Below are 22,645 nucleotides of genomic sequence, written 5' to 3'. Positions count from 1 at the left end.
CCGTAATTATTCTGGAATTTAAACATAGAAAAATCAACAGTCTTGCATCAGATGCTGAACTGACTGCAATATGTATCACAATTTTTTTATGTTTTCAACAAATCAAAAAGCATGCAGAGACATGCTGCTCCAATGGGTATGTTTACATGGACATAAGTAACCGGATCAAATGGCCGGTCGGAATAAAAGTGTGTCATGTAAACGCTCCGTTCGGGTTATTTTTTGTGTATTCGGCGCGATCCGTTATAATTTCTGATCAGAACGAAACGGGTGGTTTACGCCGATCCGAAACCCGATCGGTGCGCATGTAAACGCTTGATCTGTTCATTTTTATCTGATGGTGAAAAACTGACCTGACTGCGCATGTGCGACTTTGCCATTTCCGCCTGGCTAACGCTAATAATATTAGCATGTCAGGGAAGTAAAACTGGTCGGTGAGCGACAACATTTCTACTAGAAACTTTTAAAGAGCTCAAAATGATTTCTATTACCTGTAGCTCAGTCAGGGAGTGCAGTAACGTCTCCAACGTCATTAAAACCTGTTGCGGGTCCATTTTGGGTGCTCAGGTTTGTTTACGTTCACCCGGAAGTAGAACTTCTTCTTCGGTGTTTTTTTTAAGGAGAGTTTACCAAACTGCGCATGTCAGTACTGCTGTTCAGAACAAAGCCCGCTGCATGTAAACGCTCATCATGAACAGATTGTGCCCATGTAAACAACACATTTGAATTATTCAAACAGAACACATTTCAATCCGGTCAGAGAATTCTGCGCATGTAAACATAGCTAATGACTAATATCCTGCTGCAATTTCAAAGACTTTTACTTTGTCAAGCAGGTAGAGATAGCAAAAGTTCAAATACAAAGGCTACGAGATACAATAGTGAAGCTCTTTCATGCCCTAAGCACCAGTGCATCGATGAATAATAGACATTTAGAATTTTCAGTTAAAACACTGAAATGCACAGGCAGACAGCTTTCTGATTCTTTAACAACTACCCTGCCTAGTTCTGGTGTCGTTATCTCAAATTTGTATGTAAGTGATATGGAAAGTAAACACAGTGCATTATTGCTTCACAACAAGGAATGCATTATGCAATGAAACCTAATGGGCAGAATCATGTTGTTATAATCAGCAAAGAGTTCAGATGAGAACAGTGCAGGATGTATGTGTTCAAAGCTGATTTCTGCTCAAAAGGAACATCAAGTGTTGGGTTATCATAACTGTACATAAACACTGTGCTGATACAGATGGGTGAACTTAAACCTAAAGCAAAATGTCTTGAAAACAGAAAATACACATCTGTGATGGAAACATACAAAATGACCTAAAAGAAATGGGATAAAGTTGAACGACATTAACACCCAAACAGAAAAGAACGAGGCAACTGTGGGCTAAATAAAGCAATCATGGACTGTGGGTGACTAGATGAGTCATGTCAGGTAATGACACAGAAGAGATATCCATCATTACACCTTCAATAAATGCCCAAGTCTACACTGAAATTTAAGACACTTCCTTATTCCATCAGTTGAAAATAATTTTAGTGATCATGGCTTCATTTTTCAAGATGATAAAAGCATCTTGTCATAGGACAAAGGACCTAAAAACTTCCCTTCAAGAAAGATGATGTGCAAATACTCTGGATCGCAATCCGGTTGAAAATCTCTGGGAAACTGAAGAAAATAGTCTGTGACAAGGTTCCAACCTCTGAAGCTGATCTGGCAACAGGACAGTTTGAGGCAGACTGATGAAGAGGACTGTTTGACATTAGTTCACGCCTCAAAGATTTAAAACTGTTATAAAAGTCAGAGGTGGTGCAACAAAGTATTAATGGGGAAGTTTTTCTTATGATTTCATTAAAAACAGCAATGGTGACTTGACTACAGTAGTCGTTTCTCCTTTTCATTGGTTTGAATGCCAGAAGCATGACTCTTTTTTTAATACAATTTTAAACAATTCAAAGAACATCCTCTGATTCCATATTTCTTTGCCAGGGGTTGTAAAATACCCAACATCATTTCACGCGTTTTGCTGATCATCATTAGTCCATTAGTTCCAGGTGGCAAGCAAGCGAGGTAAACTGTGCAGTGCATCATGCTCTGCTGCTCAGACGAATCCATCATCATATTGCTCAAGGTGTCACATCCTGCAGGTTGGGGACTACAGCAGCAGCACGAGGGGGTTCAGTCAATGAGTAAAGAGAAATCATCATCTCTTCCCATTCAATGTACACGCTTAACTGCACACACGCGCGCGCGCGCGCGTCTCCTGACAGGTGAACGAACTCTGCATGTCAGCACATGCTTTAGAGCTCACCCAATCCTGCTTTTACTACCACAATTAAGACATGTTGCACACCCTTTTCGTGCCAAAACCCCTGCCATTTTACAACTACTGCAACCCTCCACCGTCCTTTCAAAATAAATCACTTAACCCTTGCAACAAAAACATTTCCCTTGCTGCTGCTTCTCAAATAATGCCCAGCCAAGGCAACTTCCGATTGCGGCACAACTACTCGAAATTCAAACCTCGTCCATGCTAACTAGCCGACTACCCAAGCTCCCAAACAAAGCTCCCATTGTCTGGAACTTGTAGTTTTACCGTTTTCTCTCGGCCCTCACTACTGTGATTAACTCGGGTACAAAAAAACTACAAATTCGAAGTTTGTGGAACCCGAAGAGCATGCGCACTAGAACCCTTACGATTAGGAAGGTTGTAGTAGAAGTACATAAAATGTCGCGGTGTTTTTAAAGCTTTGTGGGCTCGGGTGCATGATTGGAGGCTCGAAGAGGAGAAGTGAGCCCGGGGCTTCAAGTGGAACCGTGAAACACGTTTATACGCGGACGCTGCTCTCTTCATTGACTGAAGTTGGTCGGATCAGCTTTTAGTCTCCCTCGGTGTTTGCTTTGCTCGCTAATGTCTACTTCGCCAGCTGTGAATATTTAATACAGTTCAACTGGTTTGGAGAAACCAAGAACAGAAAGATCTTACCCGAAGTTGCTCCGGTGTCTCAGCTACTCCGTTAACGCAACTCCCCTGACATGAAGAAAACGACCCTTGGTTTTTACCGTCAGTCGGCAGCCTGTTCCCCGAGCGCGAGCTTACCAAGAATGCTCAACCGAAACCACCGCACAACTGCGCCCGCACTCCTAATGCGCATGCGCGGCACCAACTGCTGCAGTGTACAGATAGTAACACAGGGGGCAGCAGTGAGACTGAACGCAAACCAAAATAATACAAAACAGGAATTTGTACTAAAATAATGTACTAAATATTATACTATAGCGGCTCCATAGCATGGACATACCCAGTTTTTAAAGTGTATAATATTACAATTTGGGCAATTTAGATGCTAAAACTTTTTTTCCACAAATATCTTATAAAGGAAAACAAAAACCGTGATGCATAAAAAAAAAAACTATATATATATATATATATATATATATATATATATATATGAAACAAACTCCTAAATATTTAGAATACAGAAAAACAAACATCAACATAAATATAAACTACTATCAGACACAAAATAAATGGATTAGAGTTACAGTAATAGCTAAAGGATTAAACACCATTGATTATGATATAAAGGGACTATAAAGGGAAGTGATGAAATTGAGGAAATAGCAGCGATGGATAATGTTGTGTTCTTCCTCATTTAGCTGCTCTGGAATCTGTTGGGGTTTTTTTTTTTTTGGTAGCTCCATTTGTTTTTAATTAAATCTTCTGCATTTACAGGAATCTTTGCACTGCAATGTATTCTGCATCTAACATTAATAATAAATAAAACAAAATAACTTATTATGAAAATATATTTAAAATCATCCATTTTATATGTTTTATATAAAAATACTTTCTCTTACTAGTACTGGTATATGTTCCCAACAATTATGACACAGTCTCTATTATTTAAAAATATATATTACAATTGAAAATAGCTGCTTAAATTTGCTTGTACATAAACCTCTAATGATCAATAAAGCATTACTTTAATCAAAATTAATTTCCTAATAATATCTGCTATGATTAATCTGAAAATACAACATAACAATTGTTATGTTTAATAAATACATGTGATGTTCAAGTATAATGTAACAAAAGTTAAAATTGTACTGGAGAAATAGCTCAAACCTGAACTTTGTTGTATAGTTCTGACTAATTTTTATTTTATTTTTTTTACTGTGAAAAGTCTACATCTGACTATCGGGGATACCAAATGTGGCACGACACCGGTAATCATTGCTGGTTTATCTTCACATTTTATTAAATTCAATGATGCATTGCTGACAAATTGTCCAACAGCACAACCTTGTGGTTATTTCCCATTATAAGCGCACTCCCTGATGTTGCTGGAAATTAACATTTGAATGTTTTATTAAAAGCGTAGTAAAACTTTTGTGAAATACCTGAAAATGAGCAACTCAAAATTAAATACTGCCATCAAGAAAAATACATTTTATTGGATCCTAATACATCTCTGTGAGATCTGTGTTCTTGTGAGCAAGAAACTGTTCATTTTATTCCAGTCAGACGTAAACATATTTTATTTCTTAACACTGTATTCATCCATCCATCCATCCATCCATCCATCCATCCATCCATCTATTATCTTCCTCTTATTCCAAAGTTGGATTGCAGGAGCAGCAGCTTGAGCAGGGAGGCCCAGACAGTTCTTTCCACACCCACCTCTTCCAGCTCTTCTGGGAGGACCCCAAGGTATTCCCAGGCCAACCAAAAGACGTAGTTTAGCATGTCCTGGGTCTTCACTGGGGTCTCCTCCCATTCGGAAATGCCTGAAGCACCTCCCTAGGCGCCCAGGGAGCATCCTTGCCAGATGCCTGAATCACCTCAACTGGCTCCTTTCGAAGTGGAGGAGCTCCCAGTCTCTTCAGATAACTGAACTTTTCACCCTCTCTAAGGGAGAGTCCAGTTACCCTGTGGAGGAAACTCATTTCAATCGTCTGTATCCACCATCTCATTCTTTTGGTTATTACCCAGAGTTTGTGGCCATAGGTGAGAGTATGTAGACCGACTGGTAAACCAAGAGCTTTGCCTTACAGCTCTGCTCCCTTTCATCACAACGGACCACCACAGAGTCTGCAATACTGCAGACACTGCACCAATCCATCCGTCAATCTCACGCTCCATACTTCCCTCACTCACGAACAAAAAACTCAGATACTTGAACTAGGCCTGTCATGATAACAAATTTTGCTGTGCGATTAATTGTCTCAGAAATTATTGCGATAAATGATATTGTTTGAAATTTGACAATAATTAGCAATTATTGTCAAATAAAAAAAAAGTTGGTTAATTTGTTTTGCATGTAGTACCAGTTTTTGACTACTGGATGGCAGTATAAGACTGTTTGAACCGAAGGATGGATTGAGAGGGAGCGAGCAGCATGTCTCTTTAAGAAAAAATGTGAGGGAGGCCCCTTGACATGACATGGGCTGTCTCACATTCCTGTTTTTCAGTTCTCAAAATGGCAGATGTTCAGTGTAGTTTGAGCGCTTTAGCATAGCATTTGTCACACAAAGCTTTTAATCAGTAAACAAGTTCTCAGCTTCTTTTTGCAGATAAAAACTTTTTACACGAAGGCACCAGTTTCAACCGTGAATTTTGGAGCTTTGACAAGACGGAGGTTTTTTCCCTGAGGTCAGCCTGTTAGCTTAGCTTCTCAGCTTAGCTTATTTTAATGATCCAAAAACACAATTTTGGACGGTTAAAATGGATTTTAAAGTGATAAGCGAAAGGGAGGGGTCAGTGAAGAGCACCAGAGTTGAGCCTTTTGTCATCCAGTGTCTTCAGTAGAAAGAGAGAGACAAAGCCGATAAATGAAAATGAGGTTGATAATTTTCATTTATCATGCAATTAATTGATTTATTGTTTATTGTGACAGGCCTAACTTGGAACTCCTCCACTTGAGGCAGAACCTCATCCTCGACCTGAAGAGAGCAAGCCACCCTTTTCTGACTGAGGACCATGGCCTCAGATTTGGAGGTGTTGATTCTCATCCCAGTCACTTCACACTCGGCTGTGAACCGCTCCAGTGAGAGCTGGAGATCATGGCAAGATGATGCCAACAGGACCACATCATCTGCAAAGAGCAGAGATGGAATCCTGAGGCCACCGAACCGAAAGGAATCCCTCCACCCCCTGGCTACACAGAGAAATTCTGTCCATGAAAGTTATGAACCGAATCACGGCATCCCTGGTGAAGTTCAAATCCCACCCTAGGGGTCCGACTTAATACCGGCAATGCAAACCAAACTCTTGCACCGCTTGTACAGGGACCAAACAGCTCCTAGCAACAGGCCTCCAAGCCCATACTCACGGAGCACTCCCCACAGTGTACCCCGAGGAACACGGTCGAATGCCTTCTCCAAGTCCACAAAACACGTAGACTGGATGGGCTAACCCCCATGACTTTGAGGATCCGAGTCAGCATATAATTAGATTGTGGCTGATCCTGACCCTATTAAAAGCCCGAGACCGACTCAGCCCGCCCATTAAATGACATTATAATAGCCCAGCCCTAATCCTGGTCGGTGCAAGCCTGGTTTGGGTTAGAAATGACAGCACAAACTGAGTGTCTTTATCCAAGGCGTCACTAAATTTCTCCCACATCTGAGTTTTTACCTCAGAAACAGCCTAGGCTGCTGACCGCTTGGCTCTCCAGTACTCCTCAGCTGCTTCCAGAGTTCCACCAGCCAACAAGGCCCGATAAGACTCTCAGCCTCCCTAACCCGGGGTGTCCCACCCCCCGAGTTCGAGGATGGCCACCACGAGAAGCACCGACAACCTTGTGGCCGCAGCTCAAGGCAGCCACTTCCAACAACCGAGCTGCGGAACATGGTCCACTCGAGTGTTTAAAACAAACAGCCGCAAATCAGAGGACACAACTCAAGTCAACTCATAACACAAGTCAATCAACAATCTGCAACCTAGGGCATCCTGGTGCCACGTGCACACCCTTATGTTTGCGCATGGCGTTTGTGATGGACAAACCATGATTAGCACAGAAGTCCAACAACAGAACACCGCTCAGGCTCAGGTCAGAGAGGCCATTCCTCCCAGTCACGCCCCTCCAGGTCACACTGTCGTTACCCATGTGGGTATTGTAGTGCCCCGGCAGGATAAAAGAGTCCCCAGCTGGCACACCTTCCAGCATCCCCCGCTAAGGGCTCCAAGAAGGACAGATACTCTGAACTGCTTTTTGGCACGTAGGTACAAACAACTGTCAGTGTCACGAATTGGGGTGGATCGGACAAGCACAGACTCAGAAAAAGGTTTTAAAATGTTTATTTTTAAACCGGCAGCGTCTGGCAAGAGGTTCTGGTACCGGATCGCTCTGAGGGAGACAGACAGATTAGTGGCTGCAAGCAGACTAGACTGAACAGAGTAAACAAGAATAAAGCCACCAACCTTCTGTCTCTGGAACCAGTCTGAGATGTGGGCCAGGTGGGTCTCGGTACCGGTCCGAATCTCAGGAGCCGGTAACATGCGCAAGGAGCAGCAGCGCGCAGCGTGAGCACGAACAGGTAGCGAGGCTGGATGGGCGAGCTGTGACACTGAGGGGTTTAGGCAGCAGAACTTGATCCAGGGGCAGGCAAGGGTCAAAAACCAGAGGGGAATGCAGCCAGGCAGAAGAACCAAAAGGGGAATCCAAAAATCATGGTCAAGGAGGGAAAGCGGTCGTCAATATGATCAGATATAGGCGAGGAATCCAGTCCGGTGGCAAAGGCGAGAACGAGAGGTCGTGGGCAAAGCTATGGTCGAAAACTGTGATACAAAGAGGGAACGCTGGATATCTACGGGAAGAACCTATAATTATCTGGCAACAACTGAGGGAAAACAGGGAGCTTAAATAGTGGACTGAACAGGTGTTGCTCGTGAACCTAGATTGCGGTAGATGGTGGAGGGGGCGTGGCGCAGGGTGACAGGAGCTGAATGAATGAGAGGGGAACTCAAAACGAAAGCAGGAAAAAACGTGAATGATCTTAAAACAGGGGCTGTGTTATGAGGAGCAGAGGCTTGAACAGATGGGGGGGCACGGGGGCCGCTGAGCGTGACAGTCAGAGCCTGTCCCCCCACCCGAAGGTGCAGGGAAGCCACCCTCTCATCCACCGAGGAAAACTCTAACACACAGGCGTCAAGTTGGGGAGCTAAAAGTAGACCCACACCAGCTCTGTGTCTCTCACCATGGGCAACTCCAGAGTGGAATAAGGTCCATCCCCTCTCAAGGAGATTGGTTCCAGAGCCCATGCTGTGCGTCGAGGTGAGCCCAACTATATCTAGTCTGCTTCCCCTCAGTCTCACGTACAAGCTCAGGCTCCTTCCCTGTCAGAAAGGTTACGTTCCATGTCCCAAGAGCCAGCTTTGGTAAGCCAGGGTCACAGCACCAAGGCCCATGTCTTCGTCCACTGCCAGTATTGCTATTTATTTTAAACATATTTTTTCATTTCTGTCATTCCGCTCTTAAATGTCAGTGAGCAAGATTTGGGGTACTGATGGATTAGGTATCAATAACACTATAGATGTGTGCTGCTGCAGTACGACTAAATATAATAATATTCTTAACTGAAAATAAAATAATGGGAAAAAATGTAACTGCAGAAAATAAATGCCATAAGAGTGGTACATTTAAAAAATATATGAGAGAGTGAATGATTGTTTGTCTCTGTGTGTCCCTGTGATGAACTTGCAACCTGTCCAGGGTGTACCCAGACTCTCGCACAGTGACTGCTGGATATGGGCACCAGTGACCCCTGTGATCTGAAAAGCGGGTAAAAGATAATGGATGGATGGATGTTCCCTGAAATGAAAGCGTATAAAAATGCAATAACTTCAAATTGAATTAAACTTTTTGACCAGATTGAACTTTCTTTTAAAAATTAGAAACATTCATTTGATCACATGTTTCTGTATTTTACCAGACATACCTAGTAATTAATGTAGGTTTCCAAATGCTTTATCTGTTCAAGGAACTGTTTAAAGTGCAGACATTGTGGTGTGACAGTATAAATTTGGTCCAACATGCTAGTATCCGTCTCTGTCCAAACGTTTTTCTTTTCTTGCTGACAGCAAAGCATTGGAAACTGCTTCAAAATCTTACAGGCTATTTATGTTTTCCACCCTGGTCTGCTGTGTCTGAACCAGGATTTGTGCCAGAATTGGAATCTAGTGATAAAACATCAGAGACTACAAACATATTCGTCCACTGTCATGTAAAATTAAAGGAAACAATAACATTTTGGGTCAAACACTGGTCATGTTTTATTGTAACTGACAAAATTTTATATTTGTAATATGTGCATTGAAAAGGAAAATTTGAAACCAGTACATCATGTCTGGTTAGATAGCATTTTGTTTATTATAAAATAAAAATCTCATTTTATAAGCCACATCCACAACCAATAAATTTGTCATGAAACAGCTGTTGAAATGCTGCATTTATGCATAAATAACCATGTTTTATAACAACGCATCACAGAAAAGCCTTTAGTCAGTCCCAGTACTTGCAGGAAAACAAACCTCTAGTTATTTTAGAGTCAAACAATGGCATATACCGACAGTAGTCCAAATATAACCTTTTGGATTACGCTACAGTAAATGTATATTTTTTGTTTATCAATATAGACACTAGGGGTCAGTATAGATTAAAAACTGTTATGTCTGAGTAAATGTAACCTCATAGACGTGTCTAAAATTAATCTCCAAGAATTCATCTGAATTATAATGAATTTTGATGCCATGGAAATTGAAAATGAAAAAAAAAAAAAAATCAGATTGTATTTTCAATATTGTATGTGTGTGTGTGTGTGTGTGTGTCTGATTTAGGACCCAGGGCAGCCATTACAGCTTGAACAGATTTCTAAATTTATATCTAAAGCAAATAATAATAATAATAATAATAATAATAATAATAATAATAATAATAATAATAATAATAATAATAATAGTGCCAAAAAAGTAGCAACCTGGTATTTTGAGACCATGTATCAGGTTTAGTCCAAACGTTTGACGTATTATTGACTAATTGCATTTTATATTTTTAATCAATCATCAAAATTAAGCTTTATTTTTCAGATGTAGTTTCATTAAAATGTAAAAGAAAGCAATATAAAAAAGTGTCGGAAAATAAATAAGCTAGACGTCATTTTTAATTAAACTAATCCTTCGTAATGCTATTGTAATATTGGTAATTATGTGGTTATATCAGCTGCCAGAAAGATGTAGGTCAGGAGGAGAGTCCTTAGAGACTACATTACCCATAATGCTACTTCTTGTTCCGTCACGTTGTAGCGTTCTCCTCTTCGCCCTTTGAGGTTTGCGGCGCACGGATCTGTGCACATGCGCATACTGCACACGCTTAAGCAACCCTGTTAGTTGCGACCCATCTATATGATTTGGAGATCAGCGGATCTGAGCTCACTGAGGACGCGCTCGCTCCCGTGTACTTGAACGGCACACCGGTGTGTTTGGATGCAAACCCAGCCCCGCAGACTGACAGCTCGGAGCTCGAGATGGTGCGACTATCCTTTCGGAGCCTGTTTGGACACGACGGAGCTCCAGCTGAGCGACTCGAACCGGGACTGCCGCGATCCTTGTAAAGCCCGTCCTTGATGGTTCTGTCTTATGGATATGTACCGACCAAATGCGTCGAAGTCAGTGGATGTTGCTGCCCTCAGTGTTCAGGTTAGATTACAGTAAACTCGAAATGTTTACGGATTAAAAATCAAGCTGATCGAGGCGGAGGACACATTGCATTAAACGCCATCCAATTATTATTATTATTATTATTATTATTATTATTATTATTATTATTATTACAGTATTGGGATGGGGTGCCATTTGATGTAAGAAAAAAATGGAGACAGAGGTTCTCTTCATGGCCCTTTTCCATCTCCCCTGATAATATTCTCCACCTTAAAGACATTTAAAGCCGCACACGTCCAGCCTGGCGAGCCGCATGGGTGCTCGGTAGCAGCAGGCTAACAACAAAATGCTGGCATGTTTTTCTGCCTCCAGTGAAGAAGAGGCTGCTCTCCATCACGGATGTGGCCCCCACAGAGGAGCAGACTGAATCAGGCCGCCGCGCAGAGACGGAGGCGAGTTTTTGTTGGGCTCAGACCTGATGCTGACCGTGGTGCCACTTTCCAGCCCCTGCCCTGAATACCTGCCACCCTGCAGCTGTCAGCTTAACTCTTAATTCCTCAGCTGTCTTAAAATGAACACCCCCCCTCCACCCATTCGCCTCCCCTCCCCTTTTTTTATTTTTATTTTTTTTAATCAAAGACTATTCAGAGAACCGGCTCATGCATGTAGGATTTAGCCTGGACCAGCTTGTCGGGATGTAGGGCGAACATCCGAGGATATTTCCACACAATATATACATATAGAGGAGGAAACGGCTCATATCCATGAAGATGGCTGGTGGGGGAGGGGCATCGGCTGGATGAGATATAATGGAGACCCCTGCACAGAGAAATTTACTCAGCTCTTGTTCATTTTTTTATTATTATTTGGAGCCTAATAGTTCGTTTTCCATCCTAAATTGAATCTGGCAGTCAGCTGGGGTTTTAGTATTGTCTCTGGAAGTGTAAAGCTACCGCAGAGCAGAGTTTATAATAACATCGGCCTGAAATTTACCACACAGAAGCCAGTAATTAAAACTACAAGACCGACACAATGAGCTCAGACTTTACTTCTGTTCGGTTTCAATTATCGCCACCGAATTCTAACAAAGAACTGTCTGTAGCACTCGGTGTTAAAACTCTTATAGTGGATTTGTGAAGGAATCGAACTGAGGCAACTTTCACAAAAGTTGTTGCTGCTGAGTTTTTTTTTGAAGGTCTCCTTTGCGAATTTGTGTCAGCTTTGCAAAGGACTCAGTTGTACGTGGAAATAGTTAGTTTTTTGGGGGAATCTGCTCATGGATCTGCTCCTCTGAGGATCATTGTTTGACCCGATGAGTGAACCTGCCCTTTGGGAACACATATACGTGCACACTGCGTTTGGGACAACCTCACCCCTGACATGTGGTGACGGTGGAGCATGTTTGCTGCTCCCTGAGCCTCCGATCCTCACTTCCTCCGTCTGGTGGTCGAGGACACCCGTCTCAGTCAATGGGCCCTACATGGATTTTACGCTTGAGTTGACGCTGCCATGAACCCATACGGCAGAGCGAGCACCAAAGCAGCCCCCCCGGCCTGCACCAGCTGCGGGGGCTGCTGCTCACCACCTCCCCCTTGCCTCATTCCCCCTGGACCCCCGTCCTCCACCAACTCCACCTCCTCCATGCCCCCAAACATGACCCCACCTCCGCCAATGTCTCCCGCCCCAGTTGTGCGGGTGGAGAATGGCAACAGCTGGAACTCCTCCACTCTTTCCTCCTTCGACTCCCCAGACTCCCATCCCGGTCATCGCTGTGGGGCCAACAACCCCAACACTTACTGGACGGCGGTGTTTGACTACGAGGCCACAGCAGACGAGGAGCTGACCCTGCGTCGTGGGGACCTCCTTGAGGTCCTTTCCAAAGACTCCAAAGTGTCGGGGGACGAGGGTTGGTGGACAGGAAAGATCCAGGACAAGGTCGGTATCTTTCCAAGCAACTATGTCACTAAAGGAGATACTGCCAATTACCAGCAGCTGACTGCTGGAGGGCTGGTGGCAGGAGGCGTGGGAGATTCCCCTGTAGAGATTAACTTCTCTGAACTGCACCTGGAGGAAGTGATAGGAGCCGGTGGGTTTGGGAAGGTGTACAAAGGAGGGTGGAGGGGAGAAGAAGTAGCTGTGAAGGCTGCCCGGCAGGATCCAGATGAGGATATTAGCGTCACGGCGGAGAGCGTGCGGCAGGAGGCCAGGCTGTTCTGGATGCTTCGCCACCCCAACATTATCGCTCTGCGTGGGGTCTGCCTGAAGGAGCCTAACCTGTGTTTGGTGATGGAGTACGCCAGAGGGGGCGCTCTTAACCGAGCTTTGGCTGGAAAAAAGGTTCCACCGAGAGTTTTGGTGAACTGGGCTGTGCAGATTGCAACAGGGATGAACTACCTGCACAACCAGGCCTTCGTACCAATCATCCACAGAGACCTCAAGTCCAGCAATAGTAAGTACCTCATAAATCAGGTGGTTTTAATGCTTTCTGTCATTTCTCAACACGTGATCATAGTCTAAAACTCTAGCACAGGGTTATTGAACTAAATTGCTCAGGGGTGCGCAGTTACTGAAAGCCAAGAGCTCAGGGGCTGGACATCCAGCAGTTATTGTCATTAATTAAATTTGTTTTATGGTTTAAAATCTAGTTTTATTTAAGAATGAACCCATTGGTGGGCTGAGCTGAGTCCATCCGTGGGCCTGATTTGGACCCCGGGCCACCAGTTGAACAGCCCTGCTCTATCATGAAAGGCGGTGGGTGATACGCATTCCTTCAAGGAATGTTAGGCCTTTTGTTGTTTAAATAGAACCTTCTCATCATCATCATCATCATCATCATCATCATCATAATCAAAAACTGAATCAGGAAGCAGCAATTAAAAGCAGATTTGACCACAATCAGCAGATTTTCATCTTCACCATTGACCAGTCATTTCTACACTCAAAAATCTGATATTGCTAAGGCTGCATTAGTACATCTACCTTATATAAGCTTTAAATGAGTAAAAAAAAAAAAAAAATATATATATATATATATGTATATATATATATATATATATATATATATATATATATATATATATATACACATATATATACATATATATATATATAAGTTAGCTATTTCTAATACCTGGAATGTTTTTTTAAGGCTGTTATAATAATGCTGCCACCTAAAGACATCTTCAAGTGCAGTTTACATTGTGACAACTATATTTTATAAGAACAAATACATTAAAACATTTATTTATTAATTGCCTACGATTATCGAGCTGTAATTTGTAAGAATCTACGGTAGTTGTGACAAATGTAATAGTTTATTTCTTTTATCTAAACTCTGTTGTAATTTCTTTAGATTGAGGCCTTGTTGATAAAATATGATTGTCCAATGATTTGGTGCCCTTTTATGTTTTGAGGGGTGCAAAATTATAAACTATAAATCTTTATAGGGAGCAATTATTTGATTTATAAAGTGTTACTATACCTGTTTTTAGTTTTTAGTTTGCAAATATATGTGTAATAACTTGTAAAATACAGTGTTCGTATTAAAGGTGAGACAGAAAGAATGCCCTGTAACCTGGAGCTTTATTAAACATCTTAACATGAAAACACAATCAAATTTTCTATACAACTGCAAGTTACAAAAATAAATGTTTATTGTTAACTATAGTTCTTCAGATGAAATCTGAACAGGCCAACATTAATAAAGGCAAGTCAGCGTGAAATCGACCTTGATGCCTCTTTAACAAAGTTAAAATAAATGATAAAATGATCATTTAAAGAGACTAAAATCACAGAAAGATGCAATAAAATGAAAGAAAATAATGTAAAAACAAGCTTCAAACTCAAATTAACCTAATATGACAAAATATGCACAACGTTAATGTAAAGTTATTGCAACAAATGTAAAAGACATTTCAAATCATGTTTATATTTCATAATATTTAAAATTTTATGGTAAAAAATATTTGAAATCACACATAATTAAATACATGTACAGCTGTAGACAATACAACAAAGAAATAAATATCAAAAGAAAAAACATAAAGTTAGATTATTTTTTGTCCAATTATTACAAACCGGATTCCAAAAAAGTTGGGACACTAAACAAATTGTGAATAAAAACTGAATGCAATGATGTGGAGGTGCCAACATCTAATATTTTATTCAGAATAGAACACAAATCACAGATCAAAAGTTTAAACTGAGAGAATGTATCATTTTAAGGGAAAAATCTGTTGTTTCCAAATTTCATGGCGTCAACAAATCCCCAAAAAGTTGGGACAAGTCCATTTTTACCACTGTGTGGCATCCCCCCTTCTTCTTACAACACTCAACAGACGTCTGGGGACAGAGGAGACCAGTTTCTCAAGTTTAGAAATAGGAATGCCCTCCCATTCATGTCTAATACAGGCCTCTAACTGTTCAATCGTCTTGGGCCTTCTTTGTCGCACCTTCCTCTTTATGATGCGCCAAATGTTGTCTATAGGTGAAAGATCTGGACTGCAGGCTGGACATTTCAGTACCCGGACCCTTCTCCTACGCAGCCATGATGTTGTGATTGCTGCAGAATGTGGTCTGGCATTATCGTGTTGAAAAATGCAGGGTCTTCCCTGAAAGAGACGACGTCTAGATGGGCGCATGTTGTTCTAGAACCTGAACATAGTTCTCTGCATTAATGGTGCCTTTCCAGACATGCAAGCTGCCCATGCCACAAGCGCTCATGCAACCCCATACCATCAGTGATGCAGGCTTCTGAACGGAGCGTTGATAACAACTTGGGCTATCCTTGTCCTCTCTGGTCCGGATGAAATGGCATCCCAGTGTTCCATAAAGAACTTCAAATCGTGACTCATCTGACCTCAGAACAGTCTTCCATTTTGCCACACTCCATTTTAAATGACCCCTGGCCCAGTGCAAACGTCTGAGCTTGTGGAGTTTGCTTAGAAATGGCTTCCTCTTTGCACTGTAGAGTTTCAGCTGGCAACGGCGGATGGCACGGTGGATTGTGTTCACTGACAATGCTTTCTGGAAGTATTCCTGAGCCCATTCTGTTATTTCCTTGACAGTGGCATTCCTGTTTGAGGTGCAGTGACGTTTAAGGGCCCGGAGATCACGAACATCCAGTAGAGTTTTACGGCCTTGACCCTTACGCACAGCGATTGTTCCAGATTCTCTGAATCTTTTGATGATGTTATGCACGGTTGACAATAACTTAAAAGTCTTTGCTATTTTACGCTGGGTAACACCATTCTGGTATTGCTGCACTATTTTTCTGCGCAACAATGGTGGAATTGGTGATCCTCTTACCATCTTGGCTTCTGATAGACACTGACACTCTGAGAAGCTCTTTTTATACCCAATCATGTTGTCAATTGACCTAATTAGTGTTAATTGGTCTTCCAGCTGTTCGTTATATGCTCAATTTCCTTTTTCCAGCCACTTATTGCTACTTGTCCCAACTTTTTTGGGATTTGTTGACACTGTGAAATTTTGAATCAACATATTTTTCCTTTAAAATGTTACATTTACTCAGATTAAACTTTTGATCTGTCATCTATGTTATATTACGAATAAAATATTGACATTTGCCATCTCCACATCATTGAATTCAGTTTTTATTCACAAATTGTTTAGTGTCCCAACTTTTTTGGAATCCGGTTTGTACAACAGATGTTCATTTTTCAAGTACTACTTGATATCATATTTAAAACATCAGTAAGAAAACATAACTGTTTATACCTGTCATTCAGATTTTACAAAGTCTAGCTTTTCGTGCTTTTTTTCCTCTTTGTGTTTCTTTAAGTTGATGTTTGCTGCTACATGTTGGCTTCCAACCTAAATGAGTTTTCCTCCTGGACAGTAAACTGAGTTTTATTTTTATTTTTCCCATCCATCAGCTGATAGATGGTGTTTACTCAGGTCGTGTTGACATTGCACCGAGTTATGGCTTCTAAAGTTTCAGCTGCCATGTCGGAATAATGAAATGTTAAGTCTTATTTATGTTTAACTTACAGCTGAGCAGCTCACTGATGATAAACATGTACAACACCAGCGAGGGTATATAAATTAAATATAAAAATTAACACAAAGCATAGGAAAGCTTGTATTTTGTAGTCATGTTTGAGTTTATATGCTGGGTGTTTAAGATTAACATGTTTTACAAAGTTTCTATTAAAAAGACAAATGTTATATAGAAAACATACAATCTGATATGTGACATCACATGTGCTATGCTTATTTGTGCATGTTGATCATATAATTTCCTCTCTCTCTTTGTGTATATTTGTTAACAAACTATTTCATGAACTACTGGACATATTTTAAATAAATTTTCAAAAGTAATCACTGGATGAACATCTACAACTGATTAACTTTTCAGTCAGCTTGACTGGAGAGAGCTGCCGCAGCTAATCATCCTTTGCAAACACAGAGGTGACTTTAACTCCGTCAATTCTACAGATATTCAGATGAAATTTAGTGTTGTGGTATCTAAGAGTCATCCAAAACACATACTCTGAGCATTAACAGATCATGCATAGTCTTTGTTAAAAACGTTGATGTATAACGTGTAGGGTGACATGCACATCTTTAAGTTTCATTCAATTAGAGCTGTCATTTCTAACTTGAACCCGGAGCCCAGCCTTGCCAGATTCGAATTAGGGCCGAGCCATAATAATGTGCTTAATGTGCGGGCCGGGTCAGTGTTGGGTTTTTGATTGTGTCAGCTTATGTGTGTGGCCGACGATCCAATTATATGGCAACATGGCTTGCCATACACTCACCAGCCGTACGCGGCCATTTGAGCACACGCTGACTGGCCTTGAAAAGGTAAAAAGTTCAGTTAAGCTGCCGATGAACTACTGCTAGTGAGCCATCAGCCCAAATGGATGTTCCTTCAGCCGCTGCACTCAGCGGATGTGCACGGCTGACAATCCATCCATCCATCCATTATCTTTACCCGTTTGTTCCATTTTGGGTCACGGGGGTCGCTGGTGCCCATGTCCAGCAATCACTGTGCGAGGGGCGGGGTACACCCTGGACGGGTCGCAAGTCCATCACAGGGCCACATAGAGACAAACAAGCCAAACAAACATTCACTCTCTCACTCACACCTAGGGACAATTTAGAGTTACCAATCAGCCTAACATGCATGTTTTTGGTCTGTGGGAGGAAACCGGAGTACCCGGAGAAAACCCACGCATGCACGGAGAGAACATGCAAACTCCACCCAGAAAGGCCCCTGGACCGGGGTTTGAACCAAGGACCTGCTCGCTGAGAGGCAGCAGCTCTACCAGTTACGCCACCGTGCTGCCTGCCGACAATCCAAACAGGTGAAATCACAAAATAATCATACATGTCAGAGCAGGGTCTGTGTTTGAATAATGCAGAATGCAGGCAGAAGCAGCTCCGATTTTCTGCCACCTTTACTCAGCTACGCGCATCTGCCGACTGTTAATAATTATATAAGCAGTCAAAGCTTAATTAAAAATGCCCCCCCAGGATTGTGTGTGTGTCTGGTTTGGACCTATAATTACTGTTAATTCGTCGGGTCGGGTGGGGTTCAGAAATAATGACTATGGGCTGGGGCCGGGTTGGGTCAGATTTTTTGGGCCCGAATGCAACTCTACATTCAATCAACTTTGTCACTGTCCGTCCATTATTTTTTACCCGCATCTTCCTTTTCGGATCACGGGGGTCACTGGTGCCCATGTCCAGCTATCACTGTGTGAGGGGCGGGGGACACCCTGGGCAGGTCTCCAGTCCATCACAGGGACACATAGAGACAAACGAGACAAACAACCATTCACTCTCTCACTCACACCTAGGGACAATTTAGAGTTACCAATCAGCCTAACATGCATGTTTTTGGTCTGTGGGAGGAAACTGGAGTACCCAGAGAAAACCCACGCATGCACAGAGAGAACATGCAAACTCCACCCAGAAAGGTCCCGGGCTGGGTTTTGAACCAGCGACCTTCTCGCTGAGAGGCAGCAGCTCTACCAGCTGTGCCACAGTGCTGCCCAACTTTGTCACCATTTATCTTGTAAACTGAGAGAGTGGACAGTTTGTCCCTTCCTTTAATTAGATATTTGGTAAAAGTTTTTTGAAGGCACTTTAAAGTTATAAATATAATTCCATCTTTATTCTGACTTGGACATCACTGACCTCAGTAGCCTTAGTAGCAGTATAATAATAATAATTCTTCTTGTACGTGCACTCAGCTATATACTGTAATGGTGATCAGGTCAGAAATAAATGAGACATTTGAATTCATAGTTGGACATGAACTTTATTAATTTTTCTCATCCGTTCTTAAAGTTACAGAAAAGTGACTATGATCTTTGTCACTGAGGTTTCGGATGTGCTGACAAAAAGTTGCGTACACCATGTTCAAAACAAATGTTGAGTGAAAGTGTGTAAAGTTACGCAAACTTTCACCTGCCGTGAGAATGCACGTGCCGCTAACGCAAACTTTTTCAGTTGACTGTTTCAAACTACAGAGTACTGAAACTCACCTAAATATTACTCCATTCAGTTTTCTGAACTCAAGGCCTTCGAACATGATCTTTTGTCATGAGTGTGAGTATTTATGGTTTGAAGCTTAACGATGACACAGAACCATGTTGGACCTCATACAACACAACATGAAACATGATGGAAACTACCCCTGTCTAAGTAAACTGTAAAGTTTATTTTTGTCACATGTAGATTCAAACACACCATGGTGATCATAAAACCTACGAGGCCAACAGACAGCTGAGGCACATAAAATACATGTGAATGCATCTAAGGGGCACTTCCTTTCTCACTGAGAAGAAACCGGTGTCCGATCAGTAAATTAGTTCAGAACGAGACATCTGCGATAAATCCTCAGGCCAACAAGGTGTAGACAATCACACATGACCAGAAATAGCTGCGTAAAGTTTCACAGGATTGTGGAACAATGGCAGTTTTGACACTACTGGAGGACATCACCAGTAGAAGAATTTGGAAAGGAGCATGTCTTCAGGGATCATGCCAACCTGCTGGCACACGGTAACGCCTGGCTTATTATTGATTTAGAGGCTCAGGGACACTCTTTTGGAACTCTGTGCTGAACTGGCCCAGAGGTACAGAGGGAAACTAGGAGGAGCCTTACAAATACCAGTACCAGTCCTCACCATGCTGGGGTTCCTTGCAACCAGAACCCTTCATGGGGAGCTGGCTGACAGGATGGGTCTCTCCTGAGCCAAGTCATGGCAGCAGTTTGGGACGGCCTCATCGGTGTGATGCCCAGATACTGTATATCAAATTCCTGCCATTACACACCGACTGAAATACTTCGTCAAAGTTCAGGTACTTGTTCTTTGACATCAACTTGGATGAAAATTCAGGCAAGGACTATAATTTGGATCCTGCTGCTTTAACAGTATTTGCCACTCCATTTTGTTCCGTTTTTATTGCTTAATGAATGACTTTCAGAGAAAATCTTACTACTTGCCTCCACCTCCGACATCAGAGCATTTATTTCACATCCAGTTTTTGCCTTTCTTGACGCCTTTACTATGGTTAATTTTGCATGCCATGCATTAATGCTAGTTTACATTTATATTTATAGGAGGGCGGCATGGTGGTGCAGTTGGTAGAGCTCTCGCCTCTTAGTGAGCAGGTTGCTTGTTCAATTCCCAGCTGGGGGCCTTTTTGGGTGGAGTTTGCATGTTCCCTCCGTGCATATGTAGGTTTCTCCGAGTACTCCATTTTCCTCCCACAGACCAAAAACATGCATGTTAGGCTGATTGGTAACTCTGAATTGTCTCTAGGTGTGAGTGAGAGAGTGAATGTTTGTTTGTCTCGTTTGTCTCTAAGTGTCCCTGTGATGGATTGGAGACCTGTCCAGGGTGTCTCCCGTCTCTCGCACAGTGACTGCTCGGTACGGGCACCAGTGACCCCCATGACCCAAAAAGGAAGAAGTGGGTAAAGATATTGTATGGATGGATGGATATTTACAGGAGCAGTGAATTGGGATGTATGAAGGAAAGACGCTCAGAAACATGAGCACTAACAGTTTCATAAATCTGAATATTGTTTTTTTGAATTTTGTCCGTATGCCAACTTTCAGTTTTATAGCTGTGCTCTTTTCCATACACAAGGACCCTGATCCCTCCCTGCCATCTTTACCCTATCTTTCTCTGCACCTCCTCCTGCTCTCCATCCTCCTCGTCCTCCCCTCCTCAAGGAGAGCAGTTCTGCTCTGCAACTCACTGTGCTATTTTTGGTCCTTTGTGCTACTTGCTGTTTAAAGACGCAGTTGCAGTTGTTGGTGCATCAAAGAAATGAAAAACAAGGAGCATCTCTAAGTGCTCTTGTTGTGTGGCTCATGCAGGGTGTATCAGGAAAGGCAACTGATGGGTGAGATATACAAATATGGGTGGAAAGAGCAGAATGCTGATCAAAGACGGGTGATAGTAAGTAAATGTGGCTTAAACACACTCTGTGCTTATCCTCTAAGTATGGTAAAAAGCACAAGTGGATGGACAGTAGTGTCTTTGTGTGTTTGTGCGGCTGTTAACAAAATTTCAACTCAATTCAATTTATTTATATAGCGCCAATTCACAACAGAAGTAATCTCAGGGCACTGAACAGAAACATTCATATACATAAAAATCAGTTAATAACTATATTTATCTAAGGAGCCAGCAAATTGCTTCGAGTTTTCACTTCATCACAGTCTCCCATCCTAAGCGAGCACAGAGACAACAGTGGAAAGGAAAAACCCCCTCATGAGGAAGAAACCTCCAGCAGAACCAGGCGCAGGACAAGCGGCCATCTGCGTCAACCGACTGGGCCTGGGAGGACAGGAAGGAGGAATGAACACACAACTGCAAGTCCAGGGTGGAGGCCATCAGGTTATTCTCTAGGAGGAGAGACAAAAAGACAGAATCACATGTTGGGAAATAATTATTACAAATACAAACTATTTATTTGCAAGCATTTGTAACCATTCATTTGATGAAATTAGGTCAATTTGTCCTCCATTAGTCTAAGGTTAAATTCATTCACTTCAATTCTATTAAAAAATACTTTATTAATCCCCAAGGGAAATCAAGTATTGTAGTAGCTCATCATCCTGTTTTCATTCGAGATTTATAGATGCTGATAGCTGTGGGTAGGAAGGATCTCCCACAGTGAATCTGAAGAATCTGGTCATAGATACTGATCTGTCCACCCGAATCCAGCTTGCTGTCAGATCCGGCGGGCCTCTCGGTCCTCCTGGGCAGCAGGACTGCCTGAATGCTGGGCAGAATTCCTCCCTGAGTGATGGTCACTCCTCCCAACAGTCTGCAGAGCTCCTCGTCACCACGGACAGACAGCTGAAGATGCCGGAGGATGATCTCGGTCTTCCCGTTGTCACGAGCTGAGTTTCCCACCAGTTTCAGGATCTCAGCAGTCAGGTACTCGAGCAATGCCGCCAAGTTGACGGGAATTCGTCCATGGCACCTCTTTTTCAACTCATTTAGGACTTGGGGCTGTAGTTGAGGTATTGGAGCTTTTGAGATGTTAATCAGCTGCACCTGGTTGTTTAAAAACACCTTGTTGCCATGGTTACGCATCATAACAAATGCCCAAAAGTAAAAAGGTTTCAGTAAAAATCCTTCCAGCTGCACAGCATCTGATACCAGAGGAAATAATCATCAAAAAAAAAAAAAAAAAAGATTTACATCCAAAAAAATAGAATTTAAGTTTTCAACAGCAATAACTCAGAATGAAAGTAACAGAGCAACTCCAGCATGCAGCCACCCCGAGCAGCGCAATTCTAGAACAATAGGCACGATTATAGGCACAATTATTAATAATGATTTAAATAAATATAGCTTAAGTAAAATATCTCGTAAATTATTGGGCAGATTCTAATCAAACGCAGAAAGTAATCTCTAGACCTACATCTACTGTACAACTGATTAACTTTGCCACTCAGTCCAGTGTACATATTTATATAT

General features: G+C 42.1%; 2 protein-coding genes across 2 annotated transcripts in view; one reads left to right on the top strand and one right to left on the bottom strand.

The window, feature by feature from the left end:
- The window catches only part of sipa1l3 (signal-induced proliferation-associated 1 like 3), a 97,307-nt gene extending 94,186 nt beyond the window's left edge, over positions 1-3,121 (bottom strand). Inside the window, exon 1 of the mRNA XM_037677513.1 lies at positions 2,994-3,121. The gene's annotated coding sequence lies outside the window, so the exon portion shown is untranslated. The remainder of the gene's footprint in view (positions 1-2,993) is intronic.
- An 8,866-nt stretch (positions 3,122-11,987) lies between these two features.
- Positions 11,988-22,645, top strand: part of map3k10 (mitogen-activated protein kinase kinase kinase 10) — a 55,346-nt gene continuing 44,688 nt past the window's right edge. The window contains exon 1 of the mRNA XM_037677512.1: positions 11,988-13,116. Within this exon, the coding sequence (XP_037533440.1) occupies positions 12,177-13,116 (940 nt within the window). The 5' untranslated portion in view covers positions 11,988-12,176. The remainder of the gene's footprint in view (positions 13,117-22,645) is intronic.

This window comes from Nematolebias whitei, chromosome 6 (genome assembly GCF_014905685.2).
Source record: "Nematolebias whitei isolate Nwh7 chromosome 6, NemWhi1, whole genome shotgun sequence".
NCBI lineage: Eukaryota > Metazoa > Chordata > Actinopteri > Cyprinodontiformes > Rivulidae > Nematolebias > Nematolebias whitei.
Note: the sequence above shows the minus strand (reverse complement) of the source record. Positions and strands in the feature narration are given on the sequence as shown.